The sequence below is a fragment of the Rhipicephalus microplus genome, chromosome 8 (assembly GCF_043290135.1).
Source record: "Rhipicephalus microplus isolate Deutch F79 chromosome 8, USDA_Rmic, whole genome shotgun sequence".
Classification (NCBI taxonomy): domain Eukaryota; kingdom Metazoa; phylum Arthropoda; class Arachnida; order Ixodida; family Ixodidae; genus Rhipicephalus; species Rhipicephalus microplus.
This window is the reverse complement of record NC_134707.1, coordinates 63,627,352-63,644,769: the sequence shown is the minus strand read 5'-3', so window position 1 is coordinate 63,644,769 and position 17,418 is coordinate 63,627,352. Positions and strand designations below refer to the sequence as shown.

General features: G+C 47.3%; 1 protein-coding gene across 4 annotated transcripts in view; it reads left to right on the top strand.

The window, feature by feature from the left end:
- The window catches only part of LOC119187299 (venom metalloproteinase antarease TserMP_A-like), a 121,612-nt gene that overhangs the window by 30,523 nt on the left and 73,671 nt on the right, over positions 1-17,418 (top strand). For all 4 annotated transcript variants that reach the window (XM_075872014.1, XM_075872015.1, XM_075872016.1 and 1 more), the window contains 4 exons: positions 654-814; positions 2,998-3,050; positions 6,164-6,272; positions 16,270-16,437. In XM_075872014.1, the coding sequence (XP_075728129.1) occupies positions 654-814; positions 2,998-3,050; positions 6,164-6,272; positions 16,270-16,437 (491 nt within the window). The remainder of the gene's footprint in view (positions 1-653; positions 815-2,997; positions 3,051-6,163; positions 6,273-16,269; positions 16,438-17,418) is intronic.

The following is a 17,418-nucleotide window of genomic DNA, read 5'->3' as shown; positions in this document are numbered from 1 at the left end:
ATATCTGAAAACGACCTGCTCACGCATCATGTCGATAGAAAAATCATGTTAACATTTGTAATAGTGCGTGGCTGAAGAGTAGAATCGCAGTATGCAACACACGATCTGAGTTGCGTGACGAGTAAGTCGTCTCAAGCTTTCTGCCAATTACAAAGGCCTCAGCATATAACTTTTCGTCATTAGTCACAGCATCATCAAAGTGGGCAGTGTTGTAGGTGCACGAATCACCGCATAGACAATCATTGCGTACCTCACTACTTCGCAGCAAAATCAAATATGGCGAAATGAACAGTCTCATTTTTGGCGAAACAACGAATATTAACGTGCTGGATACCTCGCAGCTCTACTTGCTGTGTGACAGCTTGGGCTAGTTGTTATGGCATGACGATAGTTATAGCGCGAGAAAAAAACGACGACACAGAGACAAGACGGACACGCTCGTGTCTTTCGTGTCCTTCTTGTCTCTGTGTCGTCGTTTTGTTCTCGCGCTATAACTATCGTCTACTTGCTGATGTCTGTTCAATGGAGCTCATACGGGCTCTAATATGGCCACTGTTCTTGCTTACGATATTACTGTGCTGTGTGCAGCGCAGGCTTGGCGTCTGCTTCTTTTTCCCCGGTGTATTTAGTGTTCTGTGTGTCTCTTTTTGCAGAACGATTCCATAGCTGGCAGAAATATCTGTGGACCAACACTCTACGAGCTGAACAACCACAATACCTGTGCGGCAGACATACTTGACGCATTGAATGCCACTGTAGACCTGAAAAATGAATGTGGTTTGGAAGGTTGCGACCTCCTTTTGCAGCTTACCAGGTAGACAGACTCTAGTGATCATGTGTGTGAGTACCGTCGTGCGTTATTTTCAAAGAACGCGGCGTTTTTCTAGCTCTAGATGCTCAGCGTTTGAGATTCTTGAAGGGAATCGCGTTTTGAGGCTCTGGGTTGTCACCTGTCCAAAGATCTCATTTGGCGTGTTCACGGATTCACGCTCGAAATGAAGTAAATAAAAGCCTGAAACAAGGCTTTCAATACTTCAAACCTGGGTACAATAAATGACCAAGGTCTCAAAAAATCATCGCCCACGTATACTGTACAAATGTTTAACCAGCAAAAGCTTAAACCTGTGGCCCCGGCGTTTAGCAGTGGGTTAAGCCCGACGGGGAACTGAAGACTTTCACAATTATTGATCACATGTTCGTGCTCCTTAATGAGGCTAGACGCGCGTTCTGAAAAGTTCTGAGATCAAAAAGTGTGCACCAAGGTAGGCAAAAAGGACAGGAAAGACACAAAGTACTGTGCTCACAAGTGAAAGCCTATTGGAAGAGAACATGAACTTACAAGTACAAACCGCGCATATGAACTGAGCTTCGCTTCTGAAAAAAAAATTTTCAACTGATTTTTTATACAATAAAGAAAATCACGTTTGGGCAACGTGACCGAAAGTTGCCCAAATCAAGAATCACTAAACTTGCTAATGTAAAAGCTTGTGAAAGTTGTCGTGCAAACTGGCCATGGTGCTTGTGCTTCAATTGAGAGAGGCTTGAGATGGCTTTCACATTCATGTTTTAGCGCATACCAAGCGCACCACGTAAATTTTCTCCGAAGTTGGAAGAAAAAAAGGAGGAGAAATCAAAGTTCGAGCTATCGTAACTTTCAGATTTAGGTCTACAGCGTTTCCCCTGACCATCGTACGTGATCCTCTAACCAAGATCACCGAAACAAATATTGAACATTACGATGTCATAGCACAATTTTCAATCTATACTCGCAAAATCTCGCACGTTTGTCTTCTCCTAAAGAGCCTCACGTGGCCAAAAAATGAGAGACGCCGTAGTGGAGGGCTCCTGCGGCGTCTCTCATAATTATATGGTGGTTTTGGGAGGTTAAACCCCACAAATAAATCAGTCAATCAATCAATCAATCAATCAATCAGGTGTGTCTTCTCGTTAGCAGAAGCTTTATTCTTGTTAGAGATATATTATTGGCTAGCTGTTTGTCGCGACGTACACTATGAGCTTACTGCGATACGCCTTTGTATACTTATGAAAGCAACTTTTGTGGAACCTCAAATTAATCATACTAAGAATTTGAATATAACTGTAGTTTCCGTGTTCGCAAATACTGTATGCTGTAATAAAAAAAGGCATGGCCATTCTTCATTTTAAATCACTATGGAGTGCATGAAGCACTTAGCCTTCAGGGTTCGCAAGCCCTAATGGACACTGATTTTCAGCAATAAAAGTCAGTGCAGTAAGGTGCATGAAAATTATTCTTCGTTTAAGAATTGTTGTTCTATATGCTACATACTAAATCCCCATGGCATGGTGTATATAAGGCCGGAACCATTGTTTTTTTTTAATTTATGACGGAGACAATGCAACCACAGTTTAAACTCGCATTACGAGCTGCATTTAGTTAAAGAAAGGCTGTAGGTCTTGTAGTAGCTTGCCAAAGATCAACAATGTACTAGGATATTTGAGTAAACAGAATATTTTAAACAGTCAGAACCCTAAGAAGCCAATGAATTTTTTTTCTGCGACAGTATACCTGTGAGACTTTCTTCTAAGATTATGGTGCTTACCTCACCTTTCGGTCGTTAGGAGCAGCCCCTGGTCAGCCATAGTTCCTAATCAATCACTCCTGGTTAATTTTAAGCACACCTCTTTTTCAATAAGATTTTCTCGTGACTAATCATTTGCCCTATCAACCTCTTTGTTTTCTACTTCTTGTATTGCGCTGGGAAGCGATTGCCAAAAGCAGCTGCAATGTTCAATCTCTGGCAATAATGAAGCAAGAAGTGAGGACACGAGTGTTGAATAACAAATGTAGAATCTCTACAATTAACGAGTACTACATGACAACAAATTGATCATGACAACGCGATCATTTTCGAGATTTCTTTCATCTGCAGCTCTATTTTCGTCCTTTCGTGCTTCTTTCAGTTCTATTTTTTTTTTGAAGTGTGACAAGGTAAATACTTTTTTTTTCTTTCCTAGAGGCAACCTTGCGATGGAGGTCAACGGCACATGTATCAACAGGAAAGTTCAAGGTAGGTTCTCCTCACTACAAGACATAGCAATAAAACTAATGATAAAAAATTACTGCGTGTCAGTGCAACAAACAAATAGCATCCACAAGAGACATGTGTGTTGCCACGATTCTTGCGCTCAGCAAGTCATTATTATTATGCACCATTATCAATTTAGAGTCTCTGTAAAAGTTCAACTAGCAATAAAAATATTTGCTGAATCGGCCGTAGTGAAGGCTTGGCGTAGTCATGCGCAGACATGGTCAGCGTCCAGTCTCCTCGCGGTAGCACTGGGTAAGCTCCGTGGCTCTGCTGCAAATCGGAAAAGCGTGGCAGGAAACCAGGTTGACACGTGTAAGAACTTCAAAGCTGCGTTCGAGAATCAGTTTGGGACAAGCTTACGCTCTTGCAGTGGCAGCACATAGTCATCAGATGCCTCCAGTCGCGCATTTAAAACCTCGTTGACTACTTGTTGGTGAAACTGTGCATAACTTCACAATGTCTCGTCCAACTGGCAGATCCTCAGTGCATTGTATAAGCACTACAAGGTGTGCGCGACCCACATTTAGCAACAACGATCACTGCCCAACGGCCACCAACTTTAAGTGTATTTCTGTCCATCATCGCCCAACTCGACCGATCTTTAGAGCACGCCTCTGTTTTCCCAAGTCAGCCGGCCATTGCAAACACAACATCAGCATCACGAGTGCCTGCCATGCCTGTACAGCAGATTGATAATATGAACTACTGATCTTCGTCACCAGCCCCGGCGGCTCAGTCGCCAGTCTCGTGTAGTATTTCCTCGTTACCATAGGAAGAGCGAAGCAGTCCTTACTCTGCAATCAGCTCTAGAAATGGCGCATGACCTAAGCAAGGCCACATGCAGTCATTGACGGCAAACTAGCCATTTTGCATCCAAGTGCCCTCGTTCCAGATGCAATACTGAGGGACAACAAACGAATCTTTCTTCCATGGCCTGATTTCAAGCTTCAGAGCCACTCGAAAAACGATTTGTGCAGTGTGCCGTAATTCAAGCCTACATTCCACTTGTAGGCCTTGTTGATGCGTTTCAAGGTAGTGGTTCCAAACACACAATGCTAGTGTTGTTGGATTTTCGAACCTGTTAAGATGCTCCAAGTCTTCCATATCTGTTGTAAGCGATATTGCCGTCATGGCAGTTGGTACATTATGTACTCGCATCGCTGTGGGGTCTATTGCTGCAGTCATTGAGGTTCTAGCTCTGGCTATAAAGTCCTTGCTTTCGATCCTGGGAGAGGACTGGTTTAAAGCCGCTCACGCTGAGCTCATCGTCCGGCCACCTCACTCATCAGAAATTCACCATCCCAGAGCTCGACGCCTTTTTTTTACACAGGCAACGTCTGCTACAGCCCGTTCACTGTTTTCACCGTTGCCGCAAAAACCCCAGCACACATGGTTATTCCTCGAACCAAAAAAAGGGTTACCTAATGTGATGCCGCGTGAACCAAACGTGGCGGAACTTTACTTGACCGATACCACGTTGTAATCGCCATGGCCGCAACTACGTGATTCCCACGTAATTCCTCAGTTAGAACAAGAATTCACTGCCGTTCAACAGGTGTTGCACCAGCGTGTATGTGTGTTTGGCACTGATGACAATGACTTGGGGCTTGACAAAAGTACTGACCACTCAAGTGATCTTTCGCCAGATGTATTATCATACATATGATGCCTGCATGTATCCAGCCAAGAGGAGGGCGATTTCATCCGAAGCCAATCTCAAGAGCTTCATGCTGAGGACTCAAGCGTCAAGAAAGGATGGCTGGACCCGGAACATTGCCAGAAAGTTAGCCAACCACCGCAAATCAATCAATTGAACACGAAGAAACAAAAAGATGCCCATGCAAGCATGTACTCGGCCGTACTAGCACGTTTCAGTTCTTTTGATTAGCCCCGACCGCATCTCAGTTGTAAGATTGAGCATCTACGAGATAAGGGACCAGCAGGTGGTGTGCGCAAGGCCAAGAAACAAGCCATAAAGTCAGCTGCTAAACTACACAAAAACAAGCGACACAAGTCAAGTCAAGTCAGTCCTGCCATTGGAAGAAACATGAAAGCGGGAAAGGCACACCCCGCTGTAGCTCTTTTATCGTGACAACCACGTCGTCTACAGTAAGCTTGAACTGACTGACTCGTCAGCTGGCACAGAAGTATGTCCCAAGGTCAAAAAGTAAGAGGAAGAGGTTTTATATAATTATATATATATATATATATATATATATATATATATATATATATATATATATATATATATATATATATATATATATTGTTTTTCGGTTACCATTGAGGGCTTCAAGTTTGGTTGGGTCGTTCCACTCGCGCACCACTAGTCTACAGCGAACGTTAACGGTAATACACGTCTCAAACCCTTAGATAGTCTATAGGCGGCCCTTTCTGGCATGGCTCTTTCTTTCGCCACGCTCTGTTTGTTGGCTCACCGTGCTAGAAGAAAGAACCGCCGACAAACAAAGCGGTTCTTGTTAACCCGCTTGATAGCGTCTGTGACTTGTGACATCACCCAAGCTAATGTGGGACGTCAAAAAACACACTAGGAGTATTGGAAGTAGCGGAGACTTAAACCGACCTATTCCATGGCGGAAACGCACGAAAGGCAGCGTGACAGAAAATGTTGACGGTTTTTCGCCTAGCCCCGTTAAGCAACCGCAGCTCGAAAATTGATGGGGTCGTTCAGAACATTGCATATAGAATCGCATACGCAGCGCCCAACATGACGACTTTCGTTGCGCCGACATGAAGGCCTTCACTGACACTAGAGCAGCAACTGTGGACTTTGACTCTAAGGGCATGGTATTCTTTTACTTCAAAACCTCGGCAGAGATCAGCAGACGGCTCGTACACCCTTATACGTGGGGTACTCTCAACGCGAGGAAACTGTTGAAGGTAGTTTCCAGCCTGGAGCAGCCGTTCTCTTTCACACCGACGTTTTGTATAGTTATTCGTGATCGGATCCAGAAGTATTACGTGCCAGCTTTACTCCGTTTAATCATACACTTTGTTTCTATCCCATTCATTGCTACGCTATTGCAGAGAAACATTTTTTTCTTTTCAATGTCAATGCTCGAATCATGCAGGTGTGACTAATTTGGGCGGAGTTTGCACAAACTACAGTGCTGCAGTTGTAGAAGACGAGCCACTGCTCTACAGCGGAGTATCTACGATGGCTCATGAGATCGCTCATGCGTATGTTTTTTTTTTCTTTTTTGCATCCTAAATACATGCTCTGGTAGCATAAGCAGGGCTGGTATTTTCATCAAAGAAATTCTACATACCTTTTGCAAGGCATTGCAGCTGTGAACAGTGGCATTTGTGATATGCAAATCACCAACTTGAAAATGCCCTTAATTCGTTTACGAATAACTTTTTTTGTGAAATAACACAAGATACATTGCTCGTCAATATTCATAAATAAGTTTTTCGCGTTTGAGAAACTATTTAATGTTTCCTCAAATAGTGATTGAAAAGGTGTGACTGTATTAGTCTGCGGTGTTCTCCAAGACGTTTGCATAAATACAAATTTAGAGGCCTCCTTAAATATCCTTCAAAGTTCGTGACTGAAGGGATTAATCCAGTGCAACTGATTTCTCATGCAACACTTACAACATCTTTTAGTTCCAACAAGTGTGGGCCATCCAGTCAGCCCGGGAGGCCCTTGGAGACAGGATTTCTCCATCGCCCCTGACAACGCCTTAGCCGGGGCCTCAGTCCTCTGGTTTCTTCAGTAAAGTTGCTTCGCTCGCTCGCTTATTCACTTCCTCAATCACTCACTCACTCCTAACACCGTTCTATCATATTTTTTTCCTAAGTGATTCATGTCACGCGTACTCACAAAGACTTTTAATTACCGTTTCGGTGTGGCTACCATGTAAAGAACCGTGAACCTCTGTTCTGAAAGATAAGCAAGGTTTTTTGTTTGTTTTTGTGAACAAGATGATTGTTTGCTCTCATCAGTTAACTTAAACATACAACTAGGAGTATAAGTCTACAGGCATGCTTATTTTGAATCTTGGATGACATCAGTTTGCTTAAACATACAGCTCGGCGTAAAGGTTTCTAGGCCTGTTGAGTTTATGGAGCTACAGAGGTTAAACTCTGTGGATGTGCTCAGGTTAGGCACATGACCAAGCGTTAGGGCGCGCTCCGAGATACAAGATTCCGATGGGCCAGGTGACGTAAGTTTGTTTTGTTGTTCTTGAGTTTTTCATTATGCTCGGCAATAATATTATCGGATTATTTGATTTATATGTGGGGTTCAACGTCCCAAAACCACTATATGATTATGAAAGACGCCGTAGTGGAGGGCTGCGGAAATTTCGACCATCTGGGGTTCCTTAAAGTGCGCCCAAATTTGAGCTCATGGACCTGCAGAATAATATTCTCGGGGGTTTTATGTCTGAATGCCACGAAATGATTATGACAGACGTCGTAGTGGAGGGCTCCGGATTTTCGACCATCTGGTGCTCTTTATCGTGCACTGACATCGCACAGTACATGGGCTTCAATCATTTCTCCTCCATGGGAATGCGACCGCCACGGCCGGAATTAAGTCTCCGACCTTCTGGTCAGCATCGAAGCACTATAACTACTTTTGCACCGAGGTAGACTGATCGGACTAGAAGTCACCGAGAATAACAGCATGCTCGCAAAGAAAGAGCACACTTTCTGGTATCCTTTGGTGCCAACAGAGAAGAAATTTCGAGAAAAACAACGTCAGTAATACTTAATGAAGTAAATATCAGAGAGGCTAGCCTGAAAAGCGTCCCTAAAGCCTGCTTTTCGTGAATGGTGTAAGACGAAGTGGTGGAGCCACAGGCAGAAAAATGGTTGCAGGTGATTTTGCTTTGCAGTGACTCGTGTCGTGTTTTTTTTTCATTTGTGGACGTGCGCTACGTATTACGTATAGCCATCTTTACATAGCACACACTCTAGTACACTAGAAACTGTCATTTTTTACTTGGCTCACTCAAGTTCAACAAGGTTGTGAGCACGCGTTGTCGATGGCTAAGATGCCTGGGCGACGAATATTTTTTGCAGTCTGTAAAGTGCCCAGAGTCCGCGCAAAGTACGTACATTATTTCACATTTGCTTAGGTACACACTACACGCGTCTGCAGATAATGTGGTGCATATTATCAAGCATCTACGGCAGCCCTTCATGTGGCTGGGTGAAATAACTTTTAATGCTGAAACAGTAGCACGCACAGCTCAAGACAAGACCCTCTATTTCGAGACCCATGTGTTCCTTTCTTTATGGTTTGTCTGAAGTGGTCGTCCAGGCTTGGCCGTTTTCATAGTTAAACGGTTTCCCTCTAGCCCATGTGTTAGTACAGTTGCTCACGCCCGTATCTTCGATATACAGGAGCATGACCACTACGTATAGCCCTGGCAGGCCGCTAATCAAGGAGGTTACCTGTGACGAATAGCAAGGTTGAAGGAGAAGTGTGTTGAGGTGGCACTGCATTCGGCACAGTGTGGTGGCGCTGAAGTACGACGTAGAGCTCTGAGAGGAACTCGAGTAGGAGAGACAGCACAGTTCGCGTACGCTTGAGCGACGAGCGGTGATCGAGTTTACTTTAGTGGAAGGTTGTCACAGCATCGACGTTGTTACAGCTTCGGCGGTCATCCATTTTCGCATGAATGTAGCTGTTCACGTTTTTCTTTTTCTGATCCCCTCCGTACCTCCTTAATGTCGCGTCGATAAGGCCGTGCGCTTGTAGAAGTTCTATTCTAGAAGTTCTATAACCAGAAGTTCTATTCAACCGGTATTCTATACTTGACCATCGTGTAAGAATATTAGGCTGTTGACGCTGAGCGTGCCTGAGCGGCCAGATAATGTTCGGTCTCGCGGGTGCAACGGGCTGCGAGCTGAAAAATGGCACCGTGGCCAAAGGAACGCAGAAAAATGGCACTAGAGCATTGAAATTCCTGTTTTCTGAAAGGTGTTCAGCCGACATTTCACACCCAATGCTTCCAAGATGTTACCAACCAAGATGTAAAGTGCTGTGGATTGCTCCGATACTGAGGCTCTCACGGTGGGTCGAGTTTTCTACTTTATAAGACTGTGTGATCAAACCACACCACCACTGTGGTAGGCCTTAGCGTGCGCCGCACGGTGCTGCTGCAAGAGGGTCGGCGACTGCTACCGACAAGTCAGCAATGACAGAAATAATTGTAGAAAAGTTGGATTTGCCCTCCCCCTCCCCCCTCCCGAAGGGTTTACTGAGAAATATCGCTGGAAAACAGAATCTTCGAAGAGAACAAGTGCCGTAGCCAGCTGAGTCATTCACCACGTAAGCACTTCGAGTTGGTATGGGCATTGCATCAGCAAGGCTCCCAGGATGAATACGGGTGGTCATATTGTCACGAGCGGTTGCAATGCACGGCGCATACAGCGCGAATGAACATTCAGAAAAAAGGTGAAGAAGGAAGACGACGTTGGGTGTGCTGTCTCGAGACCCCTTGTGGAAGTAAACGCGAACCATCCAGGCTCGCCTGTTTTTCAACCTTTTCGTGTACTTCTTGCGTGTAACATTTGGTGGAGCTGTGCTGGGTACCTCCCACGACCTACGACGGAGCCGTCAGCACCAGAACTTCGTAGAAGCCGTCGCCTTGCCGGACTTTCGCCATCGCGCCCCGACATGTCTCTGGAGCAAAATGACCCCCTCAGCAATGCCTCGGCAAGACCACCGCTGTATCAGCATTACCGAGAGCCACGGCCGTTCTCAGCAAAGCCAGGGGAAGACTTCGATGAATGGCTGACCCATTACGAAAGGGTAAGCCAATGCAACAACTGGAACCCGGCCAGCCAGCTCAGGCATGTCGTTTTTTATTTGACGGACACGGCCCTGGTTTGGTATGAAAACCACGCCGACACGCTTACTACATGGAGCAGTCTTATTGAAGAAATGAAGAAGTGCTTTAGCGACTCGGACACTAAGAAGAAACGAGCGGAAACAGCTTTAGCTCAGAGAGCTCAGGTGATCGGCGAGACTTGCACGACATATATTGAAGAAGTTCTCAAGCTGTGTAAGACCATCGACTCTCGAATGCCCGAGGAAGATAAAGTGGGACACCTTTTAAAAGGTATTGCGGAAGACGTCTATAACTTCCTCATTGGAAAAGACAACCTGAACACCGTATCAGACGTGATTCGGCACTGCCGCACATTCGAGGCGCTGAAAACTCGCCGAATCACGCCGAAGTTTGGACGGCTAGCCAATGTCACGACTGTGGCCAGCGTTGACGCGAGTCCGCAGACAGACCTCTCAGCTACCATTCGGCAGATTGTCCGTGAGGAGCTCCTGCGGCACGAAGAACAAACGCGTTATGCGGTGCCGCGTTGCGCCTCCGTCGCTTTCCGAGACGCCGTCTGCGCATCTCCTCCGGCTACTTGGCAGCATTCGGTGAATGCTGCGGATTGTAACAGCTACCGACACGACCCGCATTATGGCCAGACCGAACAACGCCATTACGACTCGATTGATCGGCGTTTTGATCAGCATCCACGCGACGTTCGCCCACGAAGACCCAGCACTGCCTACGACATCCAAGGGGAGGGGATGAGTTACTCTCAGCCTGTGGCCGCTGTGGAATATTTCAATCAGCGTCCGGAAGTTCGCCCTCTGCCCGTGTGTTACAACTGTGGCACGCCTGGCCACATAGCTAGGTATTGTAACCGACGTCGGGCATTCAGCAATGGACAGTCGGGATCGTTTATGCAACACGGTGGTCGTGCAATGGACACTAATAGGCCAGGAAACACCACTTTTGAAGGCTACTTCCGAGAAGAAAGAAGCCGTCACTTCCCTCTGGACAGCTATTCTGGAGAACAAGAAAGGTATCGAAACCGTTACCGCTCTCCTGCCTCCGAACGTACTCTGACACCACCACCAGCTTTCCGAGCGTCTCGATCTCCATCTCCCAGACGGCGTGTGACGTCATCATCTCCTCGACGCCGCTTCGCGTCACCACCGCCGGGAAACTAGCCAGCGCGGCCGATGGAGGTGAGGTCGCTGGAAAATCTTTGCTGCCGACTCGGATACCTCCACCTATCTTCATGCTGAAGAATAAGGTTAATGTACTTATTGATGGCGTTTCTACCATGGCTTTAGTCGACACGGGAGCAACTGTTTCTGTCATGAGTGTGGTGTTCAAAAATCTGCTGGGACGCAAGGTTATGTTTCATTGGGACCACAGCACAAGCTTTCGTGGAGTGAGTGGGGACTCATTATACCCGGTTGGTGTGTGTAACGTGGATGTCTCCTTGGGTGGTCAAACCTTTAACACTGAGTTTACCGTGCTTCCGCGTTCCACACACGATGTAATTCTCGGCATTGACTTTTTGAAATTGTGTGGCGCCAATGTTGACTGCCGAACAGGAGAACTCAGTATTTGCGGAAGTGTGTCCTCTGCGCTCTTAGAAGAATCATCCCAGCAAGAGAGTGTGTTTTGTGTTTCTGAAGACACTGTTGTGCCCGCTTTATCCGCGATGCGCGTTCCTGTTGTTTGTTCGTCTTCTGTTAGTACTTCGTTCGATGTTGCAGTGGAACCGGTCCATAGAAACTGTCTTAAGAAAAATGTGTTGGTTCCGTATTGTATGGTTTCAGTTACCGATGGATGCGCAGGGCTATGGACGCTAAATTGCTCCACTGAAGCAGTAGTGCTGTCTCAAGGCCTAAAACTTGCTACGTTTCAGGGAGAGTCATTTATACCTATGGCAGTGCTTGCAGAACTACCGGATACAGCACAAACCAGTGTCTCGCACACCGCAAACGAACACATGCTCGGAATGGTAGCTACATCGCTCAGTGACCATGAACGTCGTGTTTTGATGGCCCTGCTCTCGAAACACTCTTCAATATTCGACTTTGCACAGCACGACGGCCCCACATCGATTCCTGCATCCCGTACTCGCCATCGCATCAACACAGGATCCGCTGAACCGATTCGTCAAAAACCATATCGTGTGTCCTCTGCGGAGCGAAAGATCATCAGCGCTCAAGTCGAAGAAATGATGGGTAAAGGAGTAATTCGGGAATCGTCTAGCCCTTGGGCAGCTCCAGTGATACTGGTGAAGAAGAAAGACGGCACGTGGCGATTCTGTGTCGATTACCGTCGCCTAAATGCCGTTACTAGGAAAGACGTATATCCACTCCCACGAATTGACGACGCCATCGATTGCCTCTTTGCGGCTTCTTACTTCTCTTCTGTGGATTTACGATCAGGTTACTGGCAAATCCCTATGCACCCGGATGACAGAGAGAAGACCGCTTTTGTAACGCCCGATGGACTATTTGAATTCAACGTGATGCCTTTCGGGCTTTGTAACGCCCCCGCAACGTTTGAAAGGTTCATGGACACTATACTTCGCGGTTTGAAGTGGGAAGTTTGTATGTGCTACCTAGACGACGTTGTGATCTTCGGCCGAACATTTCGTGAGCATAACGAGCGCCTGGACTTGGTACTAAACTGCTTGAGGAAGGCCGGTCTTGTGCTTAATTCTAAAAAGTGCCATTTTGGTGAACGACAGACACTTGTGCTGGGACACCTGATAGACAAAGAAGGTATACGACCAGATCCACAAAAGACAACAGCTGTGGAGGCATTCGAGGCACCTCGCTCTGTGAAGCAGCTACGAAGTTTTTTAGGGTTATGCTCCTACTTTCGCCGTTTCATTCCCAAATTTGCTGACATAGCTCATCCGCTCACATGCCTTCTCCAAAAAGGTGTTCCTTTCGAGTGGAGCTCGGAATGCGACTCATCGTTTCGGCAGCTAAAGCTACTGTTGACGTCCCAGCCTATTCTTCGCCACTTCAATCCGTCATCACCGACAGAAGTTCATACCGATGCTAGTGGTGTTGGCATTGGCGCCGTACTAGTTCAGCGTGTCGGCGACAGCGAGCATGTGATATCGTACGCTAGCCGCTCATTGAGTCGCCCCGAGCGCAACTACACTGTCACCGAACAAGAGTGTCTGGCGGTCGTCTTCGCTGTGCAACGGTTTCGATCGTATCTCTACGGGCGCCCCTTTACTGTCGTCACGGATCATCACTCTCTATGCTGGCTTGTGAATCTTCGGGATCCCTCTGGTCGACTAGCACGCTGGGCGCTCCGTCTGCAGGAGTATGATTTCGTTGTTTCCTACAAGAGCGGCCGGCGACACGCTGATGCTGATTGTCTCTCTCGCCTGCCACTCCCAACGACTGAATGTGACGCGGACAACTTTGATGAATACATCGCTTTTGTGTCCACGGGATTCCCGGATATGGATACCTTCATATCAGAGCAGAGGAAAGACGACAGCTTACAGCCGCTATTCGCGGCCGCGCGGGAGTCCGCTGCAGACAATCGTTTTCGCTTACGTGACGGCGCCCTATATAAGACGAACTTCTCGGCTACCGGTGCGCGCTACCTTTTGGTTGTCCCCAAGAGCCTTCGCAGTCACGTATTATCTGCCATGCACGACGAACCAACTTCCGGACATCTTGGATGCACAAGAACACTCTACCGTGCTCAGGAACGCTTCTATTGGCCCCGGATGCGCAATGATACCGAACGGTACGTCGCCAGCTGCACCCAATGTCAGCGTTACAAGCGACCAACTGACGCGCCGTCTGGTCGCCTTCAGCCTGTTTCGCCTCCTAGCACCCCCTTTGAGCAAGTTGGTATAGATCTTCTGGGCCCTTTTCCGCGATCCACAGACGGCAATCGTTGGGTCATCGTTTGCGTAGACCACTTAACCCGTTATTGTGAGACGGCAGCACTGCCGTCGGCCACAGCAAAAGACGTTTCCATCTTCTTGCTGTTTCAAGTTATCCTCAGACACGGACCTCCTCGCATCGTAATCAGCGACCGTGGGCGGCAATTTACCGCGGATGTTGTCGAAGAGACCCTTCGTCTGTGCTCATCAAGCTTCCGCCATTCCACTCCATACCATCCACAGACTAATGGTCTAGTGGAACGCACGAACCGAACGCTTGCCAACATGCTGTCCATGTACATCGACTCCGCGCACAAAAACTGGGACACAATTTTGCCTTTCATCACCTATGCTTTCAACACCGCAAGACATGAGACCACTGGTTACTCACCTTTCTTTCTCCTTTATGCTCGTCCACCACGCTATAATCTTGACACTATGCTTCCCTACTCTGCTCATCACAGTGAGCCGATCAACGAGATTCTCTGTAAAGCAGAAGAAGCGCGACGCCTCGCTCGGCTACGCACCGTCACCTCGCAAGACCGGTCAAAGATCCGCTATGACGACCGTCACCGACATGTTCACTTCAATCCTGGAGATCAGGTGTGGCTCTGGACGCCTTTACGGAAACGTGGCCTGTACCAGAAATTTCTCGCTCACTATGTCGGGCCCTACGTTATCCTCGAACGCCTCAGTGAGGTCAACTACCGCATAGCACGGCTCACAAGCACTGGACGGCGCTCGGCTAAAACAGAAGTGGCGCACGTCGCTCGCATGAAGCTATGCAATGCACGAACCACTGAGTGACTCGCCCGGCGGGCTTCGTCTGCCAACGGGGAAATGTCACGAGCGGTTGCAATGCACGGCGCATACAGCGCGAATGAACATTCAGAAAAAAGGTGAAGAAGGAAGACGACGTTGGGTGTGCTGTCTCGAGACCCCTTGTGGAAGTAAACGCGAACCATCCAGGCTCGCCTGTTTTTCAACCTTTTCGTGTACTTCTTGCGTGTAACAATATATTGAAAAACCGAATTGTGACAGCATCTCGCAGGCCACCTATATTGAAGAAACACGTCAAGATTGTAATCAGACCAAGAGGAGGACCTAACCAAGACAGGCCCCAGCATCATTGGAAGGGATATCATCGATGCGGCCGCACTCAACCCGTCACAGACCATCGAGGACGTAATCTGTCTCAACTGCAAAGTATTATGGTTGCTAGCACTCCTGAGAGGCACAACACGGACAAATGCTCCACAATTAGCCTAAGCCTGGTTGGAGGTGAGGACTCCGAAGTCGGCGCCTACAAAACGGCTCCACACAGCACGTGCATGGGTGTCATACGCAACACTGATATCAGTGATGGTCCGGCGGTCCTGGAAAGTAACGTTGTCATCGACAGGAATTCACTAGTACTCGCTGTACTTAACCGTGTGGGGTACTTCGGACAGTTCGGGACTAAGGTAGGAATGGCCGCTTTGGCACATTGAGTAGCACTCTTCGCTTCAACTCTGCGTGAAATCCCGTGAAAATTATGTCCTCTGTAAAATCTTTGGCGTAGTAATGGCCCGTAGACATTACGTTTTGGTCTACCTTTGGTATTGCACGAGGCCATTGTCCCATACGATCACAGTCAGATGGCACTTTGAAGAGCGGCACGTGCTCCACACCAGTCCGATAGCCAAAACGGCCGTTCGGTACAAGACAAGTTTTAACCATTGCGGAAATCTCTCAGATATTCTTCGTTACCTTCATCGATAGAATGCATTAAACGCACGCGAACAAAAAGCATGACTTCTCAACAGCGTGGTCACACATACCAGCAAAAAGACCCAGTATAGGCCGCATGTGCTTTTCTGCCGAACGTGCTGTCAAGACGGCTGACCCCGCTCGTCACAGTGTCATCTAAGAAGGCACCGAAAAAGCTGCCAGATAACTGATAACGGCCCTAGCATTATCTGGACCCACTGGCATTGCGCTTTTCAGCGCATTGTGGGGAGAGTGTCAGCACTTGTCTATTGTTACACCGTGAACTTAACAGGACCATACTTGCCCTAATAACGTTAAAGATAAGGTAACTCCAGCATTAGTACGAAGGTTGCATGGTTTAAAGAGTAGCATATCACTGCAAACATGACCCCGACTGTCTAGGAACTATACATCTTGTACCACTGTTATCAATGTATGTAAGCGAAGTAAGTGTTTCGAACTTTTACTGGCAACAATAGCTCACAGTTATTAAATAACAATGTGTTCACCTAATGATTTCCGACAGTATACACTCATATGAGCTACAAGGAGGTGAACTAGAGGCACATAAATCTTCATGAATAGAATAACCATGCAAAAACCAGGCAAGCTACCACAGAGACCTCACTGAAGTAAAACATGTTTTGCCCACATATTTCACGTCCTTCGATAGAGTGGTAATGCGGAGTGTTCCTTGAGGCAATGTCCATGAGCAGGCTTGCTTTTTTTTCAGACTAGGGGCCAGTCATGACGACGAAAATCTAACACTTCCCATCGAAGGCTATCCCGATGCACTTAACTGTTCTTGGAAGGATGGATACTTGATGAGCACAGCGCCTCATGGAGAGAATTCGCACAAGTTTTCAAACTGCTCAGTGGCCCAAATCAAGATATATCTCTGGTAGGTGAAGGCAGTTGAATATCACGAGCTCGTAGGGTGGGAAAGAACTGCTTTGTTCTGTAATGCGGCTTAAGGACGCAGGTTTATTTCTGCGCTCCACCAACCAGTCATTTGTATAATGGCGCCTTCTTAAGTAGTAGTCCAGACTACGCCACAATGAGGCAGTGACTGCGATGAAGGGGACATGTAGTATACGCTCGATCTTCACGGGCTCGTAATGAAACGAAGGAGCTGTTATTTGAGCAATTGTCATTACTGACAATTTGATGAGGGCTACGTCGTTCATAATTTCAGCAGAGGTTGTAACAATGCGGAGCGAGTATTTGTGATATCACCAAGATGTCGGGGTGGCATTCTCTGATGATGCAACTACATCATGTCACGTGATGGCGGCATCACTAAACATGTATTTTATAAGCCACTGGCAGAGTCATTTTGAAGGCGGTGCAACACCACCTAACACCCCACCTAACACCACAACACCATGTCGTGCAGAGCACGACATGTGGAAGGAGAGTAACATTGGAATCTACCGTAGACATTAGTGGAATTTATTACGCGCGTGGCTCGTGTCTTGCGGCGAGTGTGGTAACAGGTTATATACCTTGGTGCATTACCAAATGGGAAGATGGATATCTGGTTGAAACCTTTTAGTATTTACCATACTCGCAGATGGAAACAAGACACTCGGAGCGTGTGGCCGCCGGCACATGTGCTGCCGCTCGTGAGTGCTCGGGAAACCAAAGTGTTTCATTGTGGCATAGAGTGACGGGGAGAGCACCTACAGAGCGGGATTACTCTTTCCGGCCGCTAAACAGTCGGCGTTTAGTTCACAAACTTCACAAAGCCAGCGTGACGCTGCAAGACTAGCGTGCTTTCGCATGCCGTCCGAATAGGCTCAGTGGCGCACGCCATGTATACAGCGGCGCCAGTAGACGTCGCTCTCGTTCTGCGCACCTAAAGATGTGGCATGCATGCTCC